The 21,455-nt window shown below is 40.4% G+C and overlaps 1 protein-coding gene across 1 annotated transcript in view; it reads left to right on the top strand.

Annotated features, from left to right (window-relative positions):
- LOC122865782 (stromelysin-3-like) overlaps nt 1-21,455 on the top strand; it is a 45,769-nt gene that overhangs the window by 13,248 nt on the left and 11,066 nt on the right. The window contains exons 3-6 of the mRNA XM_044174641.1: nt 10,873-11,016; nt 18,040-18,173; nt 18,360-18,574; nt 18,712-18,916. Of these exons, the coding sequence (XP_044030576.1) occupies nt 10,873-11,016; nt 18,040-18,173; nt 18,360-18,574; nt 18,712-18,916 (698 nt within the window). The remainder of the gene's footprint in view (nt 1-10,872; nt 11,017-18,039; nt 18,174-18,359; nt 18,575-18,711; nt 18,917-21,455) is intronic.

The following is a 21,455-nucleotide window of genomic DNA, read 5'->3' as shown; positions in this document are numbered from 1 at the left end:
ATGGAGCTTCCTCCTATCAGAGTAGGTGATGGTCATGCTCTTGATAACTTGCTGCTAATAACTTGCTGATAACTGCTCTTTGTGTACAAGCACATGTTGGTCTGCTTAGCACCATGGAAGATCAAGGACATGCAGAACTTCTCTGTGGCTCTCATGTGGATCGTCTCCTTGAAAAGCTGCCCACAGAACACTCAAGACGCTTTAAACGGCATGTCTACAGGAACCAAGACTTGCTTATGCTCTCATTTTGATTGCAAACTGAAGCTTGGTGTCAACCCAGAAAAGAGATTTCCATCTCATCTTCCAGTCAGCAAAGATAGCCCTGTAAGTCCATACCTGACACATGACAACAATTCTACATGGAGCAAACAAAACTGTTGAATCCACGGCATCTTCAGAACTCTTTCCAAAGGCTAGAGCAACCTGTGCATACTGTAGCTCACTTGAACATCATACCAGCAAATGTCCTGAGGTCACTGATATGACAAAGGATCAAAGCTGTTCCATGGGAATGAGATGAGCTTGACCCAACTGCATGGGCTCCTCCACCAAGGGAAGAGGAGGAGAGACCTGAAATACAGAAGAAGAGTTGACGGGGAAGAGCGGGGGAGTGAATGGAGGAGGGGGACACGCAGTTCTTTCCTTGCGTCGTTCACGCAGGTAATCCAGCCTGACAGACAGGGAAACAAGAGTTTAAATCAGAGGGCTCAACACAAGATGCCAATTCATCCTTTTAATTGTTCATTTAATCCATTCAAAAACATCCCCTGCAAAGCCTCATTGTTCCACTTAGCGTCGGCCGCCAGCGTCCTGAACTCCACAGAGAAGTTTGCCACACTTCTCGATCCCTGGCGGAGATTTAGCAAACATTTAGCAGCATTCCCACAAAGGTCAAGGTGTTCAAAAACTAAGGGTGCTCCAATGAGGATTTTTGGGGCTGATCACAGATCAACTGGAAGTAGTATTAGCCGATACCGATCATGGTGTCTATATGAAACCTTCTATTCATTGTGTAGAATTATTTATTTAACTATTCTTACCAACATTGTACATTAAGTATTAAAATGAGATGAGAAAGTATCTCTCTCACGGCAGCGCCGGCTGGCCGCCCACCATTGAGTCTGGTTCTGCCCAAGGTTTCTGCCTGTTAAAAGGAAGTTTTTTCTTGCCACTGTCGGCAGTGCTTGCTCATGGTGGGATTTGTTGGGTCTCTGTAAATAATATTATAAAGAGTACGGTCTAGACCTGCTCTATAGGAAAAGTGCAATGAGATGGGCGACTGTGGCTTAGTGATAGAGCAGGTCATTCACCAATCGGAGGGTCAGCGGTTCGATCCCAACCTACATGTTGAAGTGTCCTTGGGCACTGAACCCTGAATTGCTTAATGTGGGTGTGTGTGAATGATTATGTTTCTTTCAACTGATGAGCAGTTGGCACCTGCCATCAGTGGGTGAATGTGATATGTAGTTAAAGCGCTTTGAGTAGTCAGAAAGACTAGAAAGGCCCTATATAAGTACAGTCCATTTACCAGATAATTTCTGTTATGAATTGGCGCTATATAAATAAACAATTGCATTTTTTCTTAAAATAATTATTGGCAGACAACATGTGCAACATATTCCACTGTCTCTCTTAGAGACACAACTTATAGCAGCCTATGCTTGGTTATTGGGAGCAGCTTAGAGCTTAACAAATATACAGTGATTCCCACAGAATGAGAGTAATTGCAGTCGGGAGAAACAAGATTGTGCTTTGTAGGCTTTACCAGTGTAACTGAGCATGTACAGCATCTGTTTGGAAGAGCATCCCAAAGTAGGCAGTAAAAACTCAATAATAATAATTTGAAATTTGAATTTTCTTTTTCAGTATGAAGAAAATAAACAGTGACTTGAAGACAAACTTTGTGAGACTGCTATTCTACTCAAAGCAAAACAAGCTAGAATAAACTATAGGCACATCCACTCACTATGTCACTTATGCATTCAGCTTACAGAACACAAACAGCTCAAATATGAGTCTTTTAGAGAGGATGACTTTTTCTAATCTTAAAAGAATAAATCCAACCTGAAACACTAAAAGCTGCTGTAATCAATATTTTTATATTAACAATGAAACAAATGACTGTGTAATGTGAAAGGTGCCATGCCATTGTTCCGAAACCCCAACCGTCCAAAAAATGTCCCACTGGAAAGTCCATTTGTCCAACAGCCCGTTATCCTCAAAACAAACGCTCATTGTTAGTTCAGTGACTGATGGACCTGTCCATGGTGTTGAATCTTTCTGGCCTTACACCAAACGACATTTCAAGAAATTTTACTGTTGCAGACAAATTTACAATGTCGGAATAAAATCATGAGAGTTTTCAGTTGGTGTGCGCCCCTGTCACTCGAGTTTTTAGATGCATGCTGATCAAAAACTCAGTCAGAGCTGTCTTAATAGCCTACAGTCTTTGTGTCATCTTGACTGTTCCAACAAAATTGAACATGTTTGATATTAGTTATTAGATATAAGGGAGTTTTAATTCTTGGCTCGTGCAATGTGTGAGGCACAAGAGAATGATTTACAACCCTACAGTGATCAACAGCCGATGGAATGAACTGGCTGGCTGATCTATTAAAAACGAATGGGTATACGCACCAAAGTGAAACCAAAAATGATCTCTTTTTTCAAACCAGTATTTATACTGAGGAGCAAGATTCAGAAAGCTTGCAAGCCACATGGAGCCAGAGTTTTTGTCTGATGCAAATGTTTAATCATCAAATTTTTCTAAAGAACGCACCTATAGATTATATGTGCACACTGCTCCCTGCCTGTGGACGTGTATCACAACTCAAACATTTCCTGATCGAACCAAAATTCAACATTGTTATTTTAAGTTACGCTTACTTATTTTAAGTTACGTATGTAAGTTAAGTTAGGTATGTAAGTTACGTAACCTACGTAAGTTAAGTCACATGATTTACTTCACGTGACTTACTGCGAGTTACTAACGTAACTTACTTATTTTAACCATAACCGTGAGCTTTTCCTAAACCTAACCAAGTAGTTTTGGTGCCTAAACCTAACCAAACTACACCGTTTCACAACGTTAACCACATATTTATTGTTAGCATGACGACAAATGTCCAGTACGCCTGTTGCTGGACATTTGTAGGATTATGCATGAAAAATGGTGCATTACTTTTCGTAAGATATCTACGAACTGTTGTATGAGAATACATTGGGAGCAATGGGCATTTTCGGGATAACAGGCTGTCAGACAAATAGGCCTTGGGTCCAATGGAACATTTTTCGGACTATTGGGGCTTCAGAAAAATGGGCCGTTGGAACAATGGGCAGTCCCCATGTGAAAGGGGTCATTGGTAGTGACAAACCCACAGAGTTATCACTTGACTTTGCAGTTCCCCTCAGCTCTATGGACTGTTTAGCGTCTTTCAGCTCTTTGTTTTGGTTTTACATCCCACAACTTTACTGATTTAGTTCAGTCTCAGCATTTTCATCACCTCATTCCAGCAACAGCAGGCAGCTGTTTTCAGAGAAAAAGCTCTAAAAACCCAATGTACACTACCTGGTCAGCAATGAACAGCAGACAGACACGGTTAGTAGCTAGCTGGTGAACACAGAGGAGCATTTAGCAGCTAAAGAGCCATATATTTTTCTCAGTAGTTGGTAGAGACTAAAACAGAGCCAATAGAAGGGTAAGTATTGGACTTACATTTGCTAGGTGGCCAGAAACATGACTCCAAATGAATACTCCATGTCTGCTGGATGTGTAAATAGGCAACTATTTGCTGTTTGCTTGATCATCTTGTTTATAGTGCTGCAGGCTCACTGCGAACGACACTCGACTCTATCGCCCCTCTAAAAAAGAGAGAAAAAGATAATAAAACAAAGAAGGTTAGCACCATGGTATAACCCCCAAACCCGCAAATTAAAGCAAACATCGCAAAAACTTGAAAGGAAATGGCGTTCCAACAACCTGGAAGAATCTCGTTTACTTTGGCAAGATAGTCTTAAAACTTGTAGGAAAGCCCTCCGTAATGCCAGAGCAGCCTACTACTCATCATTAAGAGGAGGAAAATAAAAACAACCCCAAGTTTCTTTTCAGCACTGTAGCCAGGCTGACAGAGAATTACAGCTCTATTGAGTCATATATTCCTATAGCCCTCTATTAGAGAAAAATTCATCACGTTCTGCCCCCAACCAGTACCGATTTATGCTCAAACAGAGGAACCTTAGAAACAACTCTAAAACCTGATATATATTTTTACTGCATTGCTCCTATTGACCTTCTTCAACTAACTTCAGTGATTAATTCATCTATGCCACCAACCTGTCTCTTAGATCCCATTCCAACTAGGCTGCTTAAATACGTTTTACCCTTAGTTAGCGCTTCTTTACTGGATATGATCAATCTGTCTTTATTAACAGGCTATGTCCCATAATCCTTTAAAGTAGCTGTAATCCAGGGGTTGATCCAGGGGTTTTAGCCAACTATAGACATATATCTAACCTTCCCTTTCTCTCTAAGATCCTTGAGAAAGCAGTTGTCAGTCAGTTGTGTGACTTTCTAAATAACAATAGTTTATTTGAGGATTTTCAGTCAGGATTTAGAGTGCATCATAGCACAGAGACAGCACTGGTGAAAATTACAAATGACCTTTTGATTGCATCAGACAATGGACTTGTCTCTGTACTTGTCTTGTTAGATCTTAGTGCTGCAATCGACACCGTTGACCATCACATCCTATTACAGGAGACTGGAACATTCAATTGGCATTAAAGGAAATGCACTAAGGAAGCTAAGTCCTCCGTGCACGCCAAAGTTAGTCACGGAGTCCCACATGGTTCTGTACTTGGACCGATTCTATTCACCTTATATATGCTTGCTTTAGGCAATATCATTAGGAAACACTCCATAAACTTTCATTGTTATGCAGATGATACCTAATTATATCTATCGATCAAGCCAGATGAAACTAACCAGTTAGCTAAACTTCAAGCATGCCTTAAGGACATAAAAACCTAGAGGACCTGCAATTTTCTGATGTTAAACTATGACAAAACTGAAGTTATTGTACTTGGCCCCAAACACCTCCGAGACACATTATCTAAACATATAGGTGCTCTAGATGGCATTGCCCTGGCCTCCAGCACCACCATAAGAAACCTCAGAGTTATCTTTGATCAGGATTTATCCTTTAACTCCCATATGAAAAAACTTCAAGGACTGCCTTTTTTCACCTACGTAACATTGCACAAATCAGGCACATCATGTCTCAAAATGATGCAGAAAAACTAGTCCATGCATTTGTTATTTTTAGGCTGGATTATTGCAATTCCTTATTATCCGGCTGCCTGAATAAGTCCCTTAAGACTCTCCAGTTGATCCAGAATGCTGTGGCACGTGTACTGACAAGAACTAGAAAAAGAGATAATATTTCACCACTATTGGCTTCTCTGCACTGGCTTCCTGTAAAATCCAGAATAGAATTTAAAATCCTTCTCCTCAACTACAATGCTCTTAATGGTCTGGCACCATCATATCTTAAAGAGCTCATAACACCTTATTACCTCACTAGAACACTGCGCTCCCAGGATGCAGGGTTACTTGTGATTCCTTGAGTCTCCAAAAGTAGAATGGCAGCCAGAGCCTTCAGTTATCAAGCTCCTCTCCTGTGGAATCAGGTCCCAATTTGGGTTCAGGAGGCAGACACCATCGCCACATTTAAGAGTAGGCTTAAGACTTTCCTCTTTGATAAAGCTTATAGTTAGGGCTGACTTGGGTGAGTCCTGAACCATCCCATAGTTATGCTGCTATAGGCCTAGACTGCTGGGAGACTTCCCATGATGCACCTCTCTCCTCCTCTCCATCTGTATGCATTTTTATCCCATTACTGCATATTACTAACTCGACATCTCTCTCCCATAGTTTTGTGCTTTCTCGTCTCTCTCCTCTCTCCTTCTGTCGCTTTCAGTAGGCTTTTCTACCTCCGGAGCAGCAGAGACTGGATCTGTGATTCTGGCCTACCTGCTGCCCCTGTGTTCCAGCTCGACAACTGCTGCTACAGTTGTTGTTATTGGCTTTGTTACTATTATTATCATTATTATTCCTATGAATATCATTCCTATTATTATTACTTTATTAATATTGTAGAATTTGCATTGTGCTTCCCTCTACCCCGAAAATCTAACACGGCAGCGACAGATGGACGCCCACCATTGAGTCTGGTTCTGCCCAAGGTTTCTGCCTGTTAAAAGGAAGTTTTTTCTTGCCACTGTCGGCAGTGCTTGCTCATGGTGGGATTTGTTGGGTCTCTGTAAATAATATTATAAAGAGTACGGTCTAGACCTGCTCTGTAGGAAAAGTGCAATGAGATGGGCGACTGTGGCTTAGTGGTAGAGCAGGTCATCCACCAATCGGAAGGTCTGTGGCTTAGTGGTAGAGCAGGTCGTCAGTGAAATGAGATAACTTCTGTTATGAATTGGCGCTATATAAATGCAATTAAATTGAATTGAATTAACACATTAGCCCTAAGGTGATAATATGTCAGTGTTGTTACAGCTTGTTGGTGGAATGTGGTTATGCCCCACAGGTAGGATGTGAGTTAGAAGAGAAGGAGAAATTCTGGAGTGAATTGGATGAAGTGATGCAGAGCATCCCCAGAGGTGAGAGAGTGGTGATTGGTGCAGATCTCAATGGGCATGTAGGTGAAGGGAACAGAGGTGATGAGAATGTGATGGGCAGGTTTGGTCTTCAGGACAGGAACGCAGAAGGACAGATGGTGGTAGACTTTGCAAAGAGGATGGAAATGGCTGTAGTGAACACTTTCTTCCAGAAGAGGCAGGAACATAGGGTGACATATACGAGCGGAGGTAGAAGCACTCAGGTGGACTACATCTTGTGTAGACATTGTAATCTGAAAGAGACCAGGGACTGTAAAGTAGTGGTAGGGGAGAGTGTAGCCAGACAACACAGGATGGTAGTGTGTAAAATGTCTCTGGTGGTGAGGAAGATGAAGAGGACAATGGCAGAGCAGAGGACGAAGTGGTGGAAGTTGAAAAAGGAAGAATGTCGTGTAGTTTTCAGGGAGGAGCTGAGACAGACTCTGGGTGGTCAGGAAGTGCTCCCAGATGACTGGACCACTACAGCTAATGTGATCAGGGAGAGGTAGGAGGGTACTCGGTGTGTCATCTGGAAAGAGGAAAGCGGACAAGGAGACTTGGTGGTGGAACGAGGAAATGCAGGAGTGTATATAGAGAAAGAGGTTAGCTAAGAAGAAGTGGGACACTGAGAGGACTGAAGAGAGTAGACAGGAGTACAGGGAGATGCAGCGTAAGGTGAAGGTAGAGGTGGCAAAGGCCAAACAAAGAGCATATGAGGACTTGTATGCAAGGTTGGACACTAAAGAGGGAGAGGTGGATTTGTACAGGTTGGCCAGACAAAGAGATAGAGATGGGAAGGATGTGCAGCAGGTTAGGGTGATTAAAGATAAGGATGGTAATGTATTGACAGGTGCCAGGAGTGTGATGGGAAGATGGAAGGAGTACTTTGAAGAGTCGATGAATGAGGAAAATGAAAGGGAACGAAGAGTAGAAGAAGTGACTGGTGTGGAGCAGGAAGTAAGAAAGATTAGCAAGAGTGAAGTGAGGAGGGGGTGCACGGTGGCAGAGCGGTTAAAGCTCCTGCCTCCCAATAAGGAGATCGTGGGTTCGATTCCCGGACCAGACCAACATCACACAATCTCTCTGGGTGGAGTCTGCATGTCCTCCCCGTGTTACCGTGGGTTCTCTCCGGGTTCTCCGGCTTCCTCCCACCGTCCAAAGACATGCATGTGTAGGTTAATTGATAACTCTAAATTGCCCGTATTGAATGAATGTGAGAGTGAATGGTTGTTTGTCCTTGTCTGTGTCTGTGTTAGCCCTGCGACGAGTTGGCCACTGTCCAGGGTGTACCCTGCCTAAGGCCCAAAGTCACTGGGATAGGCTCCAGTCACCCGCGACCCCTAACGGGACCAAGCGGTAGAAAATGGATGGATGGAAGTGAGGAGGACGTTGAAGAGGATGAAGAGTGGAAAGGCAGTTGGTCCTGATGACATACCTGTGGAGGTATGGAAGTGTCTAGGAGAGGTGGCAGTAGAGTTTCTGACTAGTTTGTTTAACAAGATCTTGGAGAGTGAGAGGATGCCCGAGGAATGGAGGAGAAGTGTACTGGTGCCAATTTTTAAGAACAAGGGAGATGTGCAGAGCTGTGGCAACTACAGAGGAATAAAGCTGATGAGCCATACAATGAAGTTGTGGGAAAGAGTAGTGGAAGCTAGGCTAAGGGCAGAGGTGAGCATTAGTGAGCAGCAATATGGTTTCATGCCTAGAAAGAGTACAACAGATGCAGTATTTGCTTTGAGGATGCTGATGGAGAAGTACAGAGAAGGTCATAGGGAGTTGCATTGTGTCTTTGTAGATTTAGAGAAAGCACATGACAGGGTGCCAAGAGAGGAGCTGTGGTATTGTATGAGGAAGTCTGGAGTGGCAGAGAAGTATGTTAGAGTGGTGCAGGACATGTATGAGAGCTGTAAGACCGTGGTGAGGTGTGCTGTAGGTGTGACAGAGGAGTTCAAGGTGGAGGTGGGTCTGCATTAAGGATCGGCTCTGAGCCCCTTCTTGTTTGCTCTGGTGATGGACAGGCTGACAGATGAGGTTAGACAGGAATCTCCATGGACTATGATGTTTGCGGATGACATTGTGATTTGTAGTGAGAGGAAGGTGGAGGAAAATCTAGAGAGATGGAGGTCTGCTCTGGAAAACAGAGGAATGAAGCTTAGCCACAGTAAGACAGAATACATGTGTGTCAATGAGAGGGACCCAGGTGGAACGGTGAGGTTACAGGGAGCAGAGGTGAAGAAGGTGCAGGACTTTAAGTACTTAGGGTCAACGGTTCAGAGCAATGGAGACTGTGGAAAAGAGGTGAAGAGGCGAGTGCAAGCAGGCTGGAACGGGTGGAGAAAAGTGTCAGGTGTGTTGTGTGATAAAAGAGTATCAGCAAAAATGAAAGGAAAGGTGTTCAAGACGGTGGTGAGACCAGCGATGTTGTACAGCTTAGAGACAGTGGCACTGAAGAAAAGACAAGAGGCAGAGCTGGAGGTAGCAGAGCTTATGATGTTGAGGTTCTCTTTGGGAGTGACGAGGATGGACAGGATCAGGAATGAGTACATCAGAGGGACAGCTCATGTTAGATGTTTCGGAGATAAAGTCAGAGAGGCCAGATTGAGGTGGTTTGGATGTGTTCAGAGGAGAGACTGTGAATATATTGGTAGAAGGATGCTGAGGTTGGAGCTGCCAGGCAGGAGGTCTAGAGGAAGACCAAAGAGGAGATTTATGGATGTAGTGAGAGAGGACATGAAGTTAATTGGCGTGAGTGAAGAGGATGCAGAGGACAGGGTTAGATGGAGGTACATGATTCGCTGTGGCGACCCCTGAAAGGGAACAGCCGAAAGGAAAAGAAGAATGCATCTTTAGTATGCAATGAGAGGGTTTTAACATTTTTTTATTTGTTTGTTTATCAGTGACAATACCAATGAACATTGTTACATAGGGAGCAATGCAACAGATGTAATGTATACAGGGGGTCTAGATAAAGCTAATTTGCACCTCCTGTCCTTGGTTAGGGTTTTAAATTCAGGTTAAAACAACAAATGCATACAACAGGTTTAGGATACAGAACAAATAAAACAGACTCTGTGCATGTGTATATGCATGTGCCATGCATTGTTCAGAGCTGTCTTATGGTACTTGTTTGAATATATAACAATGTTATTTTTTCTGTTTTGCCCCTTAATCTCCTAGATATGTTTTATTTTATTTTGAGGTTATAAGGTTGGGGGTGGGGTAATATGGTTAGAAATCTTGTCATGTGTCGTATGGGGTTGAAACAATGGGGACATATGGGGAAAAAGGGGACATACAATATATATCTTATGTTTGTTAAATTATAATGTCTTGCTGCACCTGCACACTGTGTATGTTTTAATGGTTATAATAAAATCAATAAATATTTGATCACAAAAAAACACTACACTTCCCATAATTCCTATTATACATTGCACACAATTGCATTGCCTATACTACAACTATAATACCACAAAAACAAGGATGGCCTCAACAAAAACAGAGCACCAGTCTTTTATCAGAGACAGGACAGGAACGATATTCCAGTGCTGTCACTATCTACTGACTATGTTATGTCAACACAAAGGCTGAGTCAGGTTGGTTTGGGTTTAAGGTTACATTAGAGTTAGGATTGGATTAACAGTAAAGTCATAGTCAGAGTTGTCAGCAGCAACTACACTTTTTCTACTTTCTCTTGTTATTTTAAGTACTTGTAACAAATTCTCCTGTCACACCTACTGTTATACCTTAGCATGCAGTAACTTTCTACTTTCTTCAACCTGGACACATACTTTTTCATTATTGGTGGTGTACCCTTTTGCCACAGGTGTTGGTAGTTTGTTGGTAAAAGCAAAAACCTATACTAAATACTACTGATCCACACTCTAGACTTGTATTTACTTAATGAACTTTAAGGCTTTCGCATGAATACCTGTATCCACACGTGTCACAGGTACATGCAATGTTTATTTTTGGTGGTACATTTTGTGAATATTTTTGTGATCTTTACGCTGCAAATATTTTATGACATGATGTTGGAAAGTTTGCAATAGATATGGAAACTCCTAGACAAGAATCACATCCTCTGCAGGAATTTAACAAGGTTATAGGATACAAATATGTTTTGTCATGAGTGCTCTCTAATACAGCGCATTGGGGTGTGTGTGTGTGTGTGTGTGTGTGTGTCTCTGTCTGTCTGTCCAATAGGATTGTACGTTTCCCCTGGCAGATGAGTGAGGGAAAAGTACGGCATGTCCTCCAGGAGGCATTAGGTGTGTGGAGTGCAGTGACTCCTCTGAGGTTCAGAGAGGTCACCACTGAGAAAGCTGACATCATTATTGACTTCAACAGGTAAGAAAGGGTCACCAGCAAACAACACAACAGTTAGGTTGTTAATAGGCACTATTTGGCACCATGATACAGTATATGTCAGAGATTAAACTTCTAAGAATGATCTTAATAGCCAATTTACGAGTAAATAAGTTCTTCATTTAAAGTGAGGAATAAAAGACATTTATCAAGTGACTTACTCCTACTTACAGCAGGCTATCATACATTGCACACAATTACATTGCCTATACTACAACTTACCACAAAATCAAGAATGGCCTCAACAAAAACAGAGCACCAGGCTTTTATCAGAGACAGGATAAAAGCCTGTAAAAGTAAGAGGTACCTTTAAAGCTGGAGTGCGGAAGTTTTGTCCCCCCCCTTCTGGCAGCGAGAGTAATTACACAAACACTGTTGACGCATGCCTAATGAGCTTGTGTTCAAAAATACAGAGAAATTTTCACAGTTCCAAGACAATAATCCATTATTTAGGTAAAGTAAATGTAATAGCTACATAGCCTACTCCAAATATTTTACCAACCTGTCCAAGAGGAGTAACGGGACATCGGTGTCTGCCCTCAGTCCCGTCTCTCCAACAAGGAAAAGCTAAAGCTACACCAGCGGTTATCCCTGTTTGTCCTCTCCGTCAGTTGCTTTTTTTTTTTTTTTTTTTTTTTTTTTTTTTTTACTGTAATCCTTCCTCTGAACACCAAGTTTCTTTTTTATCTGGAGCATTAGACACTTTTTTTGGAGCTTCTTAGGTTTTACTCCTAGTTGCTGTAGTCTAGAGAGTTGCGTCAAGTCTGTTCAATTTCAGTTTAAGTGGCTTTATTGGCATGACTGCATAAAACGTTACCAAAGCATATTAATACAAACTATACAATCATAATAAACAAAATAAACAAAACAACGCATCATTACCGGTGCGCCAGTGCAGGAATGTCGCCACAGACACTCTCTGTATTCTCTGTAAATACTCTGTACACTACGAAATACAGAGAGATTTACCTGGCAGTAATAGACTTAATCAGGATTGTGTGAACTTGTTTGGCAAGGGCTTGAATTTAACCGACGTTCATTTACACTCTAGCTTTAAGATCAGCTCTCAAGTGATCACATGATTAATCACTTGAATGCTCAGAGCAGGAATCAGAAAATATTATTATAATACTTGTGAGTATGAGTAAGTGAAGGATTTTTACTTTTATCTTTCACTTAAGTCCAAAATGTTACTTTCAGCAGTTTGGTACAGTTATTATTATCTTTTACAGTTGGTTACACACATTTCTCCATACTGAGTTCACTTTTTCAACACTCTACCCACAGTTCTCTTTACAAACATGCAGCTCAGCACAACAGTTAATCTCCAAAATGCAGTAATGCAACCAAAACACTTGATACACATCTCAGGATCAACTCTTGTACCAGAACACTGGCAATATTTGTCTTCCAACAAGAAACCTTGAACATAAATGTAACGTTTTTGAAAATGCATTTTAAAAAATTTAAACATGCAAAATGGAGTGTAAATACACAGAGTTTTGGTGTTGGTAGAGTTTGAATGAGAAAACAATTTATCAATAGGAAAGATGTAGTCATTGAATGCATTTTGTGTCAAAGCAATGAATAGTGATCCACACTTTAGTCCACATTAACTGCTGTTGAATTTTGAAACTCAGTATTGAGAAATACCTGTTATCAATTGTAAAAAAAAAAAAAATTTAACTGTAAATACAGACCCAGTGTGGGCAGCAGTCTGTGTTTTGCAGATGATCTCTGTAATCTGACCCAGACATGAATCTCTTTGATCCTTTTGTCAGAGTGACCCTGGAAAAACTAAACTAGATGTATCCCAGCCAAGCTCAAGAGCAGATTACAAACATGAATGAATGCAACACAGGACTTGTTTGGCAGGGTTTTTAATAACGTGCCTCCAGCTATTTTTATCAGCTCAGATTAGTTATTTTGGCATTTGGTTTGCAATACATCATGTCATAACAACTCTCTTGTTTCACTGTGTTACATTATAGTTTCATAACTACTACTACCTGTACAAGTTACTTTCATAACTCACTTTCATAACTGCTGTTAGGGACTTATGTATTAAACTTTTTTTTTTTAAAGCAAGGCCCTCCCTTCTAAGATGAGAAAGGAGCTACCCTTGAACAGCCTTGGAACAGCTGTTTCAAAGAGCACAACATTAAGAATAGGTTAACTTTGTATGACTCATTAACTTTACTGTAGTTCTGCTTTCAGTTATGATCCAGGCAAAAGTGATGTGAGAGCCACAGTAGGCAAGTAAAAACTGACGTGTTCCATTGGGAGACAACGTTCAGCCAGTAATAACATTAAGTCAATATTAAATAAATAAATACATAAATAAATAAATAAATATGCCTATGAAATAAATAAATAGTGCAATGAAATAAATCCCGAAATATATAAATGAGGCAATAAATATAAATATATAAATAAGTCAATATAGTTCAATACATAAATAAATAGGTTTTTATTTCAAAAAGGATGTTTTTAAAATGACTACTTTTATTTATTTCATGGGACTTTTATTTCATAATGCCACATTTATTTATTTCATGGGTCTTTTATTTCCTAATGACACATTTATTGCCATATGTTATATTCAAATAAAGGGGGCGTGGTTATCTCACAAAGCAGCAATACCGAACACAGCCTCGTGAGAGACGACACGACAGAGAATACAGTACCGAGGTGGTTTTCTTGCCGGGTGTGGCTCCTGGCACCTCTGGCATCCTGCTCTGCCTCAACTCTCAGTAATTTAGTTTCCTGATGTACAGATAGCTTTACTTGTTGCTAAAGTAACTAGCGCTAGCTAGTAACTAGACGCTAGCTGTCCTATTAGCTGACTCTGCCTGGACTGGGAGCTTGGAGCACCCGGGGAGTGTTGGTGTTTACCAGTACGCGATTTGTTAATTTTTAACCGGGGGGATGGCCGAATGGGAGCAACACAGCCCCCCTCAGTTTTAAGTAGCTTTTACTAGCTTTACGTGAAGCTAAAGTACCTAGCGCTAGCTAGTAACTAGACACTAGCTGTCCTATTAGCTGACTGTGCCTGGACTGGGAGCTTGGAGCACAAGGGGAGTGTGAGTGTCCCTGGGGAGGGCCAACAATGAAGGATAAAATTACAGTTCCTGCTTAATTTTGGGGAAGGGTCTTAAGCTTTTCGAAATAGAATACTAAAGGGTCCCATGTTGTATGGAATTTTTGGGTTGACCCTTTAATGGAGTATTTTATCTTTTCTAACTTAAGGAATAGCATAAGGTCACTCATCCGAGCCGAAGCTTTGGGTGGATGTTCCGATTTCCACTCCAACAAAATCCTTCTCCGAGCAAGAAGGATTAGCATTAAGATACCCTCCCCTGGAATTCCAAAAATTGCCATTTTAAGACTGGGTTGAATATCTTTGTCAAATGTTTCAGATAAAGTCAGGTCTGCCTTTTCTGTGTAACAACATCACATATTTCGTTTATGTTAGGGTAGATCATAGACAGTCTGGCCTTACTATAATGAGTTCGATGAAGAACCTTAAACTGAATTAAGCCAAGGCGAGCACATGTGGTTGACCTATTTACCCTATCCAACCAATGCACTATCCAATATTTTATCAGATATATCCATTCCAAGCTCCTCCACCCAGTCTGCTTGGATCCCATCAAGTGTTACATTATTCTATGACGTGATAGTATTATAAATATTTGAGATAAGACCCTTAGGGTGTGCAGGAAATTGCATCTAGTCCTGTTCTTGGTGGAATACTGGGAAAAGATAGGCTAATGGATCGAACAAAGCGACAAACCTGGAAATAGCGAAAAAGGCTAGAGTGTTGCAATTTAAACTTCTAGGAAAGGGCATTAAAAGTGGCAAAAGTGCCGTCAATGTAGAGATCACTGACTTTATTGAGGCCTGCCCTTTGCCCAAAGGGGAAGATGTGGTTACTACATATGAGACCATTAATAGAAAAATCTGTCAGATTGAAATTTTGTCTAAATTTAGACCAATAAATCCAATAAACTTCTTCCACTTCTTTCAGGCCCAAAATGTCTTAGTAAATGTTTAGAGACAGGCTGGATAGCAACCAAGTGTATGTACTGCAGTTTATTTGAGAGTCTGGTGGTACCTCAGATAGCCTGAGACAGACTGCCTGAGGGAGACTCAAGACTGAGTTCAAGAGCCTTGCCCAGTATAACGAGGCGGTATCAAGCCTCCCATAACTATCACTTTAACAAAAACTCCAATTCAATTCAAAACAAATCCTCAGTTCACATAATAGCAACAAATCAACTACACATCAACACCTCTAGCAAACAGACAAAGTCAAATCAATAGCTGTAACAGCAGTTTAAATACAATTTAATGCCTTCTGGACCTAATCAAATTCAAGCTAGTATTTTTAGCAAGGAATCAAATATAACTCACTTCTAACAACAAATCATTGATTATCCAATAGTATTAGCAACAATCCCAATATTATTCTATAGTATTAGCAAACATCCCAATATTATTCAATACCATTAGCAACAAATCAAATATTATTCAACAATATTAGCAACCAGTCAGATATCATTCAACAATATTAACAACTAATCAAATATCATTCAACAACATTAGCAACAAATCAAATAGTGTAATAATGACTTATAGCTGTTCAATCATGCATCAGGTATTGGAACTAAATAATTGGTAATAAAAACTTCCCTCTCTACCTCTCAACAAAATGGTCAGTCAAGAATAAAGAAAATCAAATATAAAAAGAGTCTAGTCCACGGAGACTTGAACAGAAAAAGAACCGCACGAAAAGGAAAAACCAACAGGCCACTACGCCCTTCTGTGTCTCCTTTTTATAAAGGTGGAGCACAGGAAAAACTCAAGCTATCTTCTATATATGGTAAAAACATCAGATACAAACAAGACATTGGCCAAAGCTCAACCCCTCTACGTCAAAAATGAAACGTGATAAGATACAAAAATTGCTAAACAAGCTGTTATCAGTAAGTCATTATTATTTTTAAGCGTGCATAAAGCTGGTATATAAAAAGGTGTAAATGGCAGAACAGGATGCTCTGCTCAACAGGATGTTGTGGTCAAGTATGTGCTTTTATTCGCTGTGGCAGGTGTCGCAGTTAGGAAGCAGAGTGCTAACTGTCAGAATTTGTGGAAATATGGCAAAAACTGTCAGATGTGCAAACAGAGTTATTTTCTAATTCTCATTCCTGTGTGTCCTTTGTCATTGTTTAATTACTGTCCTCAATTGTGTATCAAAGTTCCGTGGGATATATCAAGGAGTGAGGCTGCCTGCTAGTTCTGTAACCAGTTGAGTCATGGAGAGAGAATCACGGGATTTACCATCATCAGTTTTGTCTGCGTTGGTAGCAGCTGCTGCCATAGATGCTAGCTTGCCAGCTAAACTAACATTAGCTCGTGTGACTAGAGTATGTGTGTTCATTTGTCTTGGCGGGCTTTGAATTAGATAGAGTTCAAAAACTCCACTGTCTTCGTTCGATAATCTCTTGGTGAAAAATTATCAGTTATTTGGGTAATTAACAGTTAGTTAATTGGGAGCCCCTCTGCTCTATGTCTCATTCCTACATAGCCAAACCGGAAGAAATAAATAAATGTGGAATTATAAAATAAAAGTAAAATGAAATAAATAAGTCCTTTGAAAAACATCCTTTATTTACTTATTTAGCTATATTGACTCATTTATTTATATCATAGCCATATTTATTAATTTCATTGGCATATTCATGCATATATTTATTAATTTAATATTGACTAAAATGGCATTCCATACAAAAGGGCTGGATAAAGTGGAATATAGATCGGAGGGTATGGTGATTAATAAATACACTCAGCCAATCACATCACTTGTGTCATCGCTCTGAAAAAGCTTTGCCAATCACAGTGAAGCATGACAACTACAGCTCAACAAATTGCGAGAACTCAGATTGTTGTCTGGCTGCTGCAGAGTGGCAGGACGTGAACACAGCATCAAATTAGCTGTTTTTTAACAGCTAATTAGTACAATGACAATAGAAATAAATAATAAACGTTTGTTGAAGCTGATCACATTATTCCGATGCTTTCTCACGTTGTAAATTGTCACATCATATTGTAAAATGTGATACAGCAACATTTGCATTATAATGTATTTCAAGAATAAAACATGAACCTCTGAAAAACTGCAATTAATGAGCTCCAGTAATCTGCCATCTCCTGCATAAACAGGCAGAATACAGAGTTATAACTGACCAGTCTCATGTGTGTAGAGGTGTGTGTGGTTATTTTGTAGCAGCCTGGTGTCATTTGCATGTGATTTAATGAATGTAAACACACTGAACAGTGTTCAGTGTTCATTTAGAGATAAATGCAGACCGGCGTCCCAGAGTTAACCACATTAAATGTTAATTTTTTATGTCAATTTAAACACATCTAGAGTGTTTAATTAAGAAAATTTACATTTTAGGCATCATCCCTTTATTGCTGTGCATTTGCTGCAGAAACAAACCCCCCACTCCTCCACCCCTTTGTAATTTTACAGTCCCTGACTTGCCAAGAGCAATAATGTAGTGCACTTCTGGCATTATGGACTTTCTACACATACATGTCAAATATTCACGCATATGTGACTGAGAATGAGTTTAGACCAATCAAATTCCTGAACTGGCAGCCAGTTATGGGGGTGTGTGACTATTGGATGTACATGAAACCTCCAGCAGTCTTCTCTTGTTCATGTAAATTTCGGCAACTATCAAAGGAAAGTTTTTCTCTCCTGACTGGACTAATGTCCAGGTTAGCAATTCAACATTCACTGAGCATGTGTTCATTTAACTGTTTTATAAAAAGGAAGAAGGTACCGCTGTATCATAGCATAATTTAAAATTATTTTTCTTTTTTATCCTCCCACCTGTATTTCCAAAATGCTAAGCATACAAAAATAGCTTAGCTTTAAATGTGTGATATTACTTATTAAATTGCTTGGGTACAATAAAAGAATTGCTTGTGTAGGTACTGGCATGGGGACAACTTACCATTCGACGGCCCTGGAGGAATCCTCGCCCACGCCTTTTTCCCCAGGACACACAGAGAGGGAGAAGTCCACTTTGACTATGATGAGCATTGGACAGTGGGCAACAATGTAGGTGAGTAGATGTGAAATACTTGGAGGTAAACAGAGTCTTGTTTTATGTTGAACAAAATCTGATTTTAAAGGGTTTTTCTTAAAAACTGCACCTCATTTGTGTTCCTATTTGATTCCACTAAAGCTTAACACATTCAACAACTAATTTTAGTGTCACTGTCCCTTTATCTGTTGCTGTCCCGTTTAGGCACCGATCTCCTACAAGTGGCAGCTCATGAGTTTGGCCATGTCCTGGGCCTGCAGCACTCCCTGGAGCTTGATGCTGTGATGTGTCCTTTCTACAGTGACTCTTACCCTCTGCAGCTGAGCGAGGATGACAAGAGGGGCATCCAGTATCTGTATGGTCCCCCTCGGCATGCATCGCCCGAGATGACAGAGACCAATGAGATTGACATTGGAATGGTGAGACAATAATACTGGGAATGGACCTCAAAGCTACATGTACTGTATTTCAAGATTTCCCCAGTCTTGTATTTTGCAGTTTCACATATTAGTCCACAGACAAAAATATCCTTGCTGTGTATGTTGTTGTGCCCCAGCCGGACGCCTGCAGAACAAACTTTGATGCTGTGTCCATGATCAGGGGAGAGCTGTTCTTCTTTAAGTCTCGATATGTTTGGCGTATCCGTGATGGGCAGCTACAAGCTGGCTATCCAGCCTTGGCTTCGCGCCACTGGAAAGGCATTCCCGACCACATTGATGCTGCGTATGAAGACAGGTCTGGCAACATCTGGTTCTTCCAAGGTTGGTGATAATACAGAAGCAAACTTGAAAAGGCTTCATTTTTTGAAGAAAATGCTTTCTGCTGAAAACTTGCAGTTGAAACATTTGAAATAGTTGAAATGCTGTAACAGCTGAAGTCATAGTTAATAATACTGAAAGATGAGTCAGTTGACATGTACACAATAAATTTGAGTTAGGAGAATTAAAAGTGGACTCTTAAACATTAGATCTCTGTCATCTAAAGCTGTACTAGTGAACGATCTAATATCAGATTATCGTATTACTTATTTTGTCTTACTGAAATCTGGCTGGGTCATGAAGAATATGTTAGCCTAAATGAATCCACTACACTTAGTTATATTAATGCTCACATTCCTCGAGGCACCGGCCGAGGAGATGGAGTTGCAGCCATCTTCGAATCAACCCTAAACCTAAACTAAATTATAACTCATTCGAAAGCCTTGTTCTTAGTCTTTCACACCCAACCTGAAAAACACCACAGCCAATTCTATTTGGTATTGTAAACCGCACTGGTTCTTATTCTGAATTTTTATCTGAATTCTCAGAGTTTTTTTTATCAACTACAACAGATAATATAATATTTATATATATGATATTATAATTAAAACAGATTATTGTAGGTGATTTTAATATTCATGTGGATGTCAATAATGATAGCCTTAGTACTGCATTTATCTCATTATTAGATTCAACTGGCTTCGGTTAGAGTGTCTATAAACCCACTCACTGTTTTAACCACACCCTCGACCTTGATCTGGTATATGGCATTGAAATTGAAAATGAACATTTAATAGTCTTTCCACAGGATCCTTCTTTATCGGACCATTATTTAATAATTTTTTAACTCATATTACTGGACAACACGCCATTAGGCAAATACTCCTTCACTAGATGTCTTTTTGATAGTGCTGTAGCTAAATTTAAGGAAGTGATTCCATCTGTATTTAATTCAATGCCATGTCTCAATATAACATAAGGACTCCTATGCTAATTTCAGTCCCTCCCAAATTGATCATTTTGTTTATAGTACTCCAGGATCACTGCGAATGACACTCAAAGCTATTGCCCCTCTACAAAAGAAGATAATAAAACAAAGAAGGTTAGCTCCATGGTATAACCCCCAAACCCACAAATTAAAGCAAACATCGCAAAAACTTGAAAGGAAATGGCATTCCACCAATCTGGAAGAATCTTGTTTAGTCTGGCAAGGTCTGGCAAAGTTTAGTCTCTGATCAGTCTGTCTTTATTAACAGGCTATGTCCCACAGTCCTTTAAAGTAGCTGTAATTAAACCTCTTCTTAAAAAGCCCACTCTTGATCCAGGGGTTTTAGCCAACTATAGACCTATATCTTCCCTTTCTCTCTAAGATCCTTGAGAAAGCAGTCGTCAATCAGTTGTGTGACTTTCTACATAACAATAGCTTATTTGAAGATTTTCAGTCAAGATTTAGAGTGCATCATAGCACAGAGACAGCACTGGTGAAAATTACAGATGACCTTCTAATTGCATCGGACAACAGACTTGTCTCTGTACTTGTCTTGTTAGATCTGCATTTGACACCACTGACCATCACATCCTATTACAGAGACTGGAACACGTAATTGGCATTGAAGGAACCACACTGAGCTGGTTTAAATCCTATCCATCACATCGATCTCAGTTTGGACATATTAACAGTGAACCCTCCATGCACGCCAAAGTTAGTCACAGAGTTTCGCAAGGTTCTGTGCTTGGACCAATTCTATTCACCTTTATATATGCTTCCTTGAGGCAATATTATTAGGAAACATGCCATAACCTTTCATTGTTATGCAGATGATACCCAATATCTATCGATCAAGACAGATGAAACTAATTAGTTAGCTAAACTTCAAGCATGCCTTAAGGACATAAAAACCTAGAGGACCTGCAATTTTCTGATGTTAAAATGGGTACACACATATACACAGATGCACACATATATTGCGCATGCGTCTGCGTTTTTGTGTGCTCGCCAGAGGCTTTGTCTTAAACCATCATAAATTGACATTTTATCGAGTTTTTAACACAAATTTCTATGCTAAACTGTTTTCCTGGCTATTGTTTTACCCATATGTTTTAACTTAGTAAAGGTTTTCAGTCATCGGACGTATGGATTTTAAGTGATTTTAAGCTGGCTGTCAACTCAACGTGGTTTACCGGACTGCCTCCACTGCTGCTAGCTCAGCTAGGTTTGTTTTTAGCCTGGCGGCTAGGGGGTCGCTTTTACTAAGTATTTTAGGTTCGACTCCACGTCAACCGGAGCACTGGACTGTAGCCTGTCCAGTGATCAAGAGGCCATGATCAGGAGAAGCTCTGGAGGTCTCATTTGTCCAGAGACAGCAGAGAACACCTCTGCTAAGAAGGACGCCGCCCCCTCGCCGCAGCAGTCCCTGGCCACGTCTATCCCAGGGACAGCTGATGGAACTCAGCAGTCTCCACGATCATCGACTCTGCCTCCTCTCACCCCCCCAACTACGCTGATAGTTGGAGATTCCATAGTACGGAATATCTGCTTCGT

The sequence above is a fragment of the Siniperca chuatsi genome, linkage group LG18 (genome assembly GCF_020085105.1).
Source record: "Siniperca chuatsi isolate FFG_IHB_CAS linkage group LG18, ASM2008510v1, whole genome shotgun sequence".
NCBI lineage: Eukaryota > Metazoa > Chordata > Actinopteri > Centrarchiformes > Sinipercidae > Siniperca > Siniperca chuatsi.
This window is presented reverse-complemented; position numbering and strand designations above follow the sequence as displayed.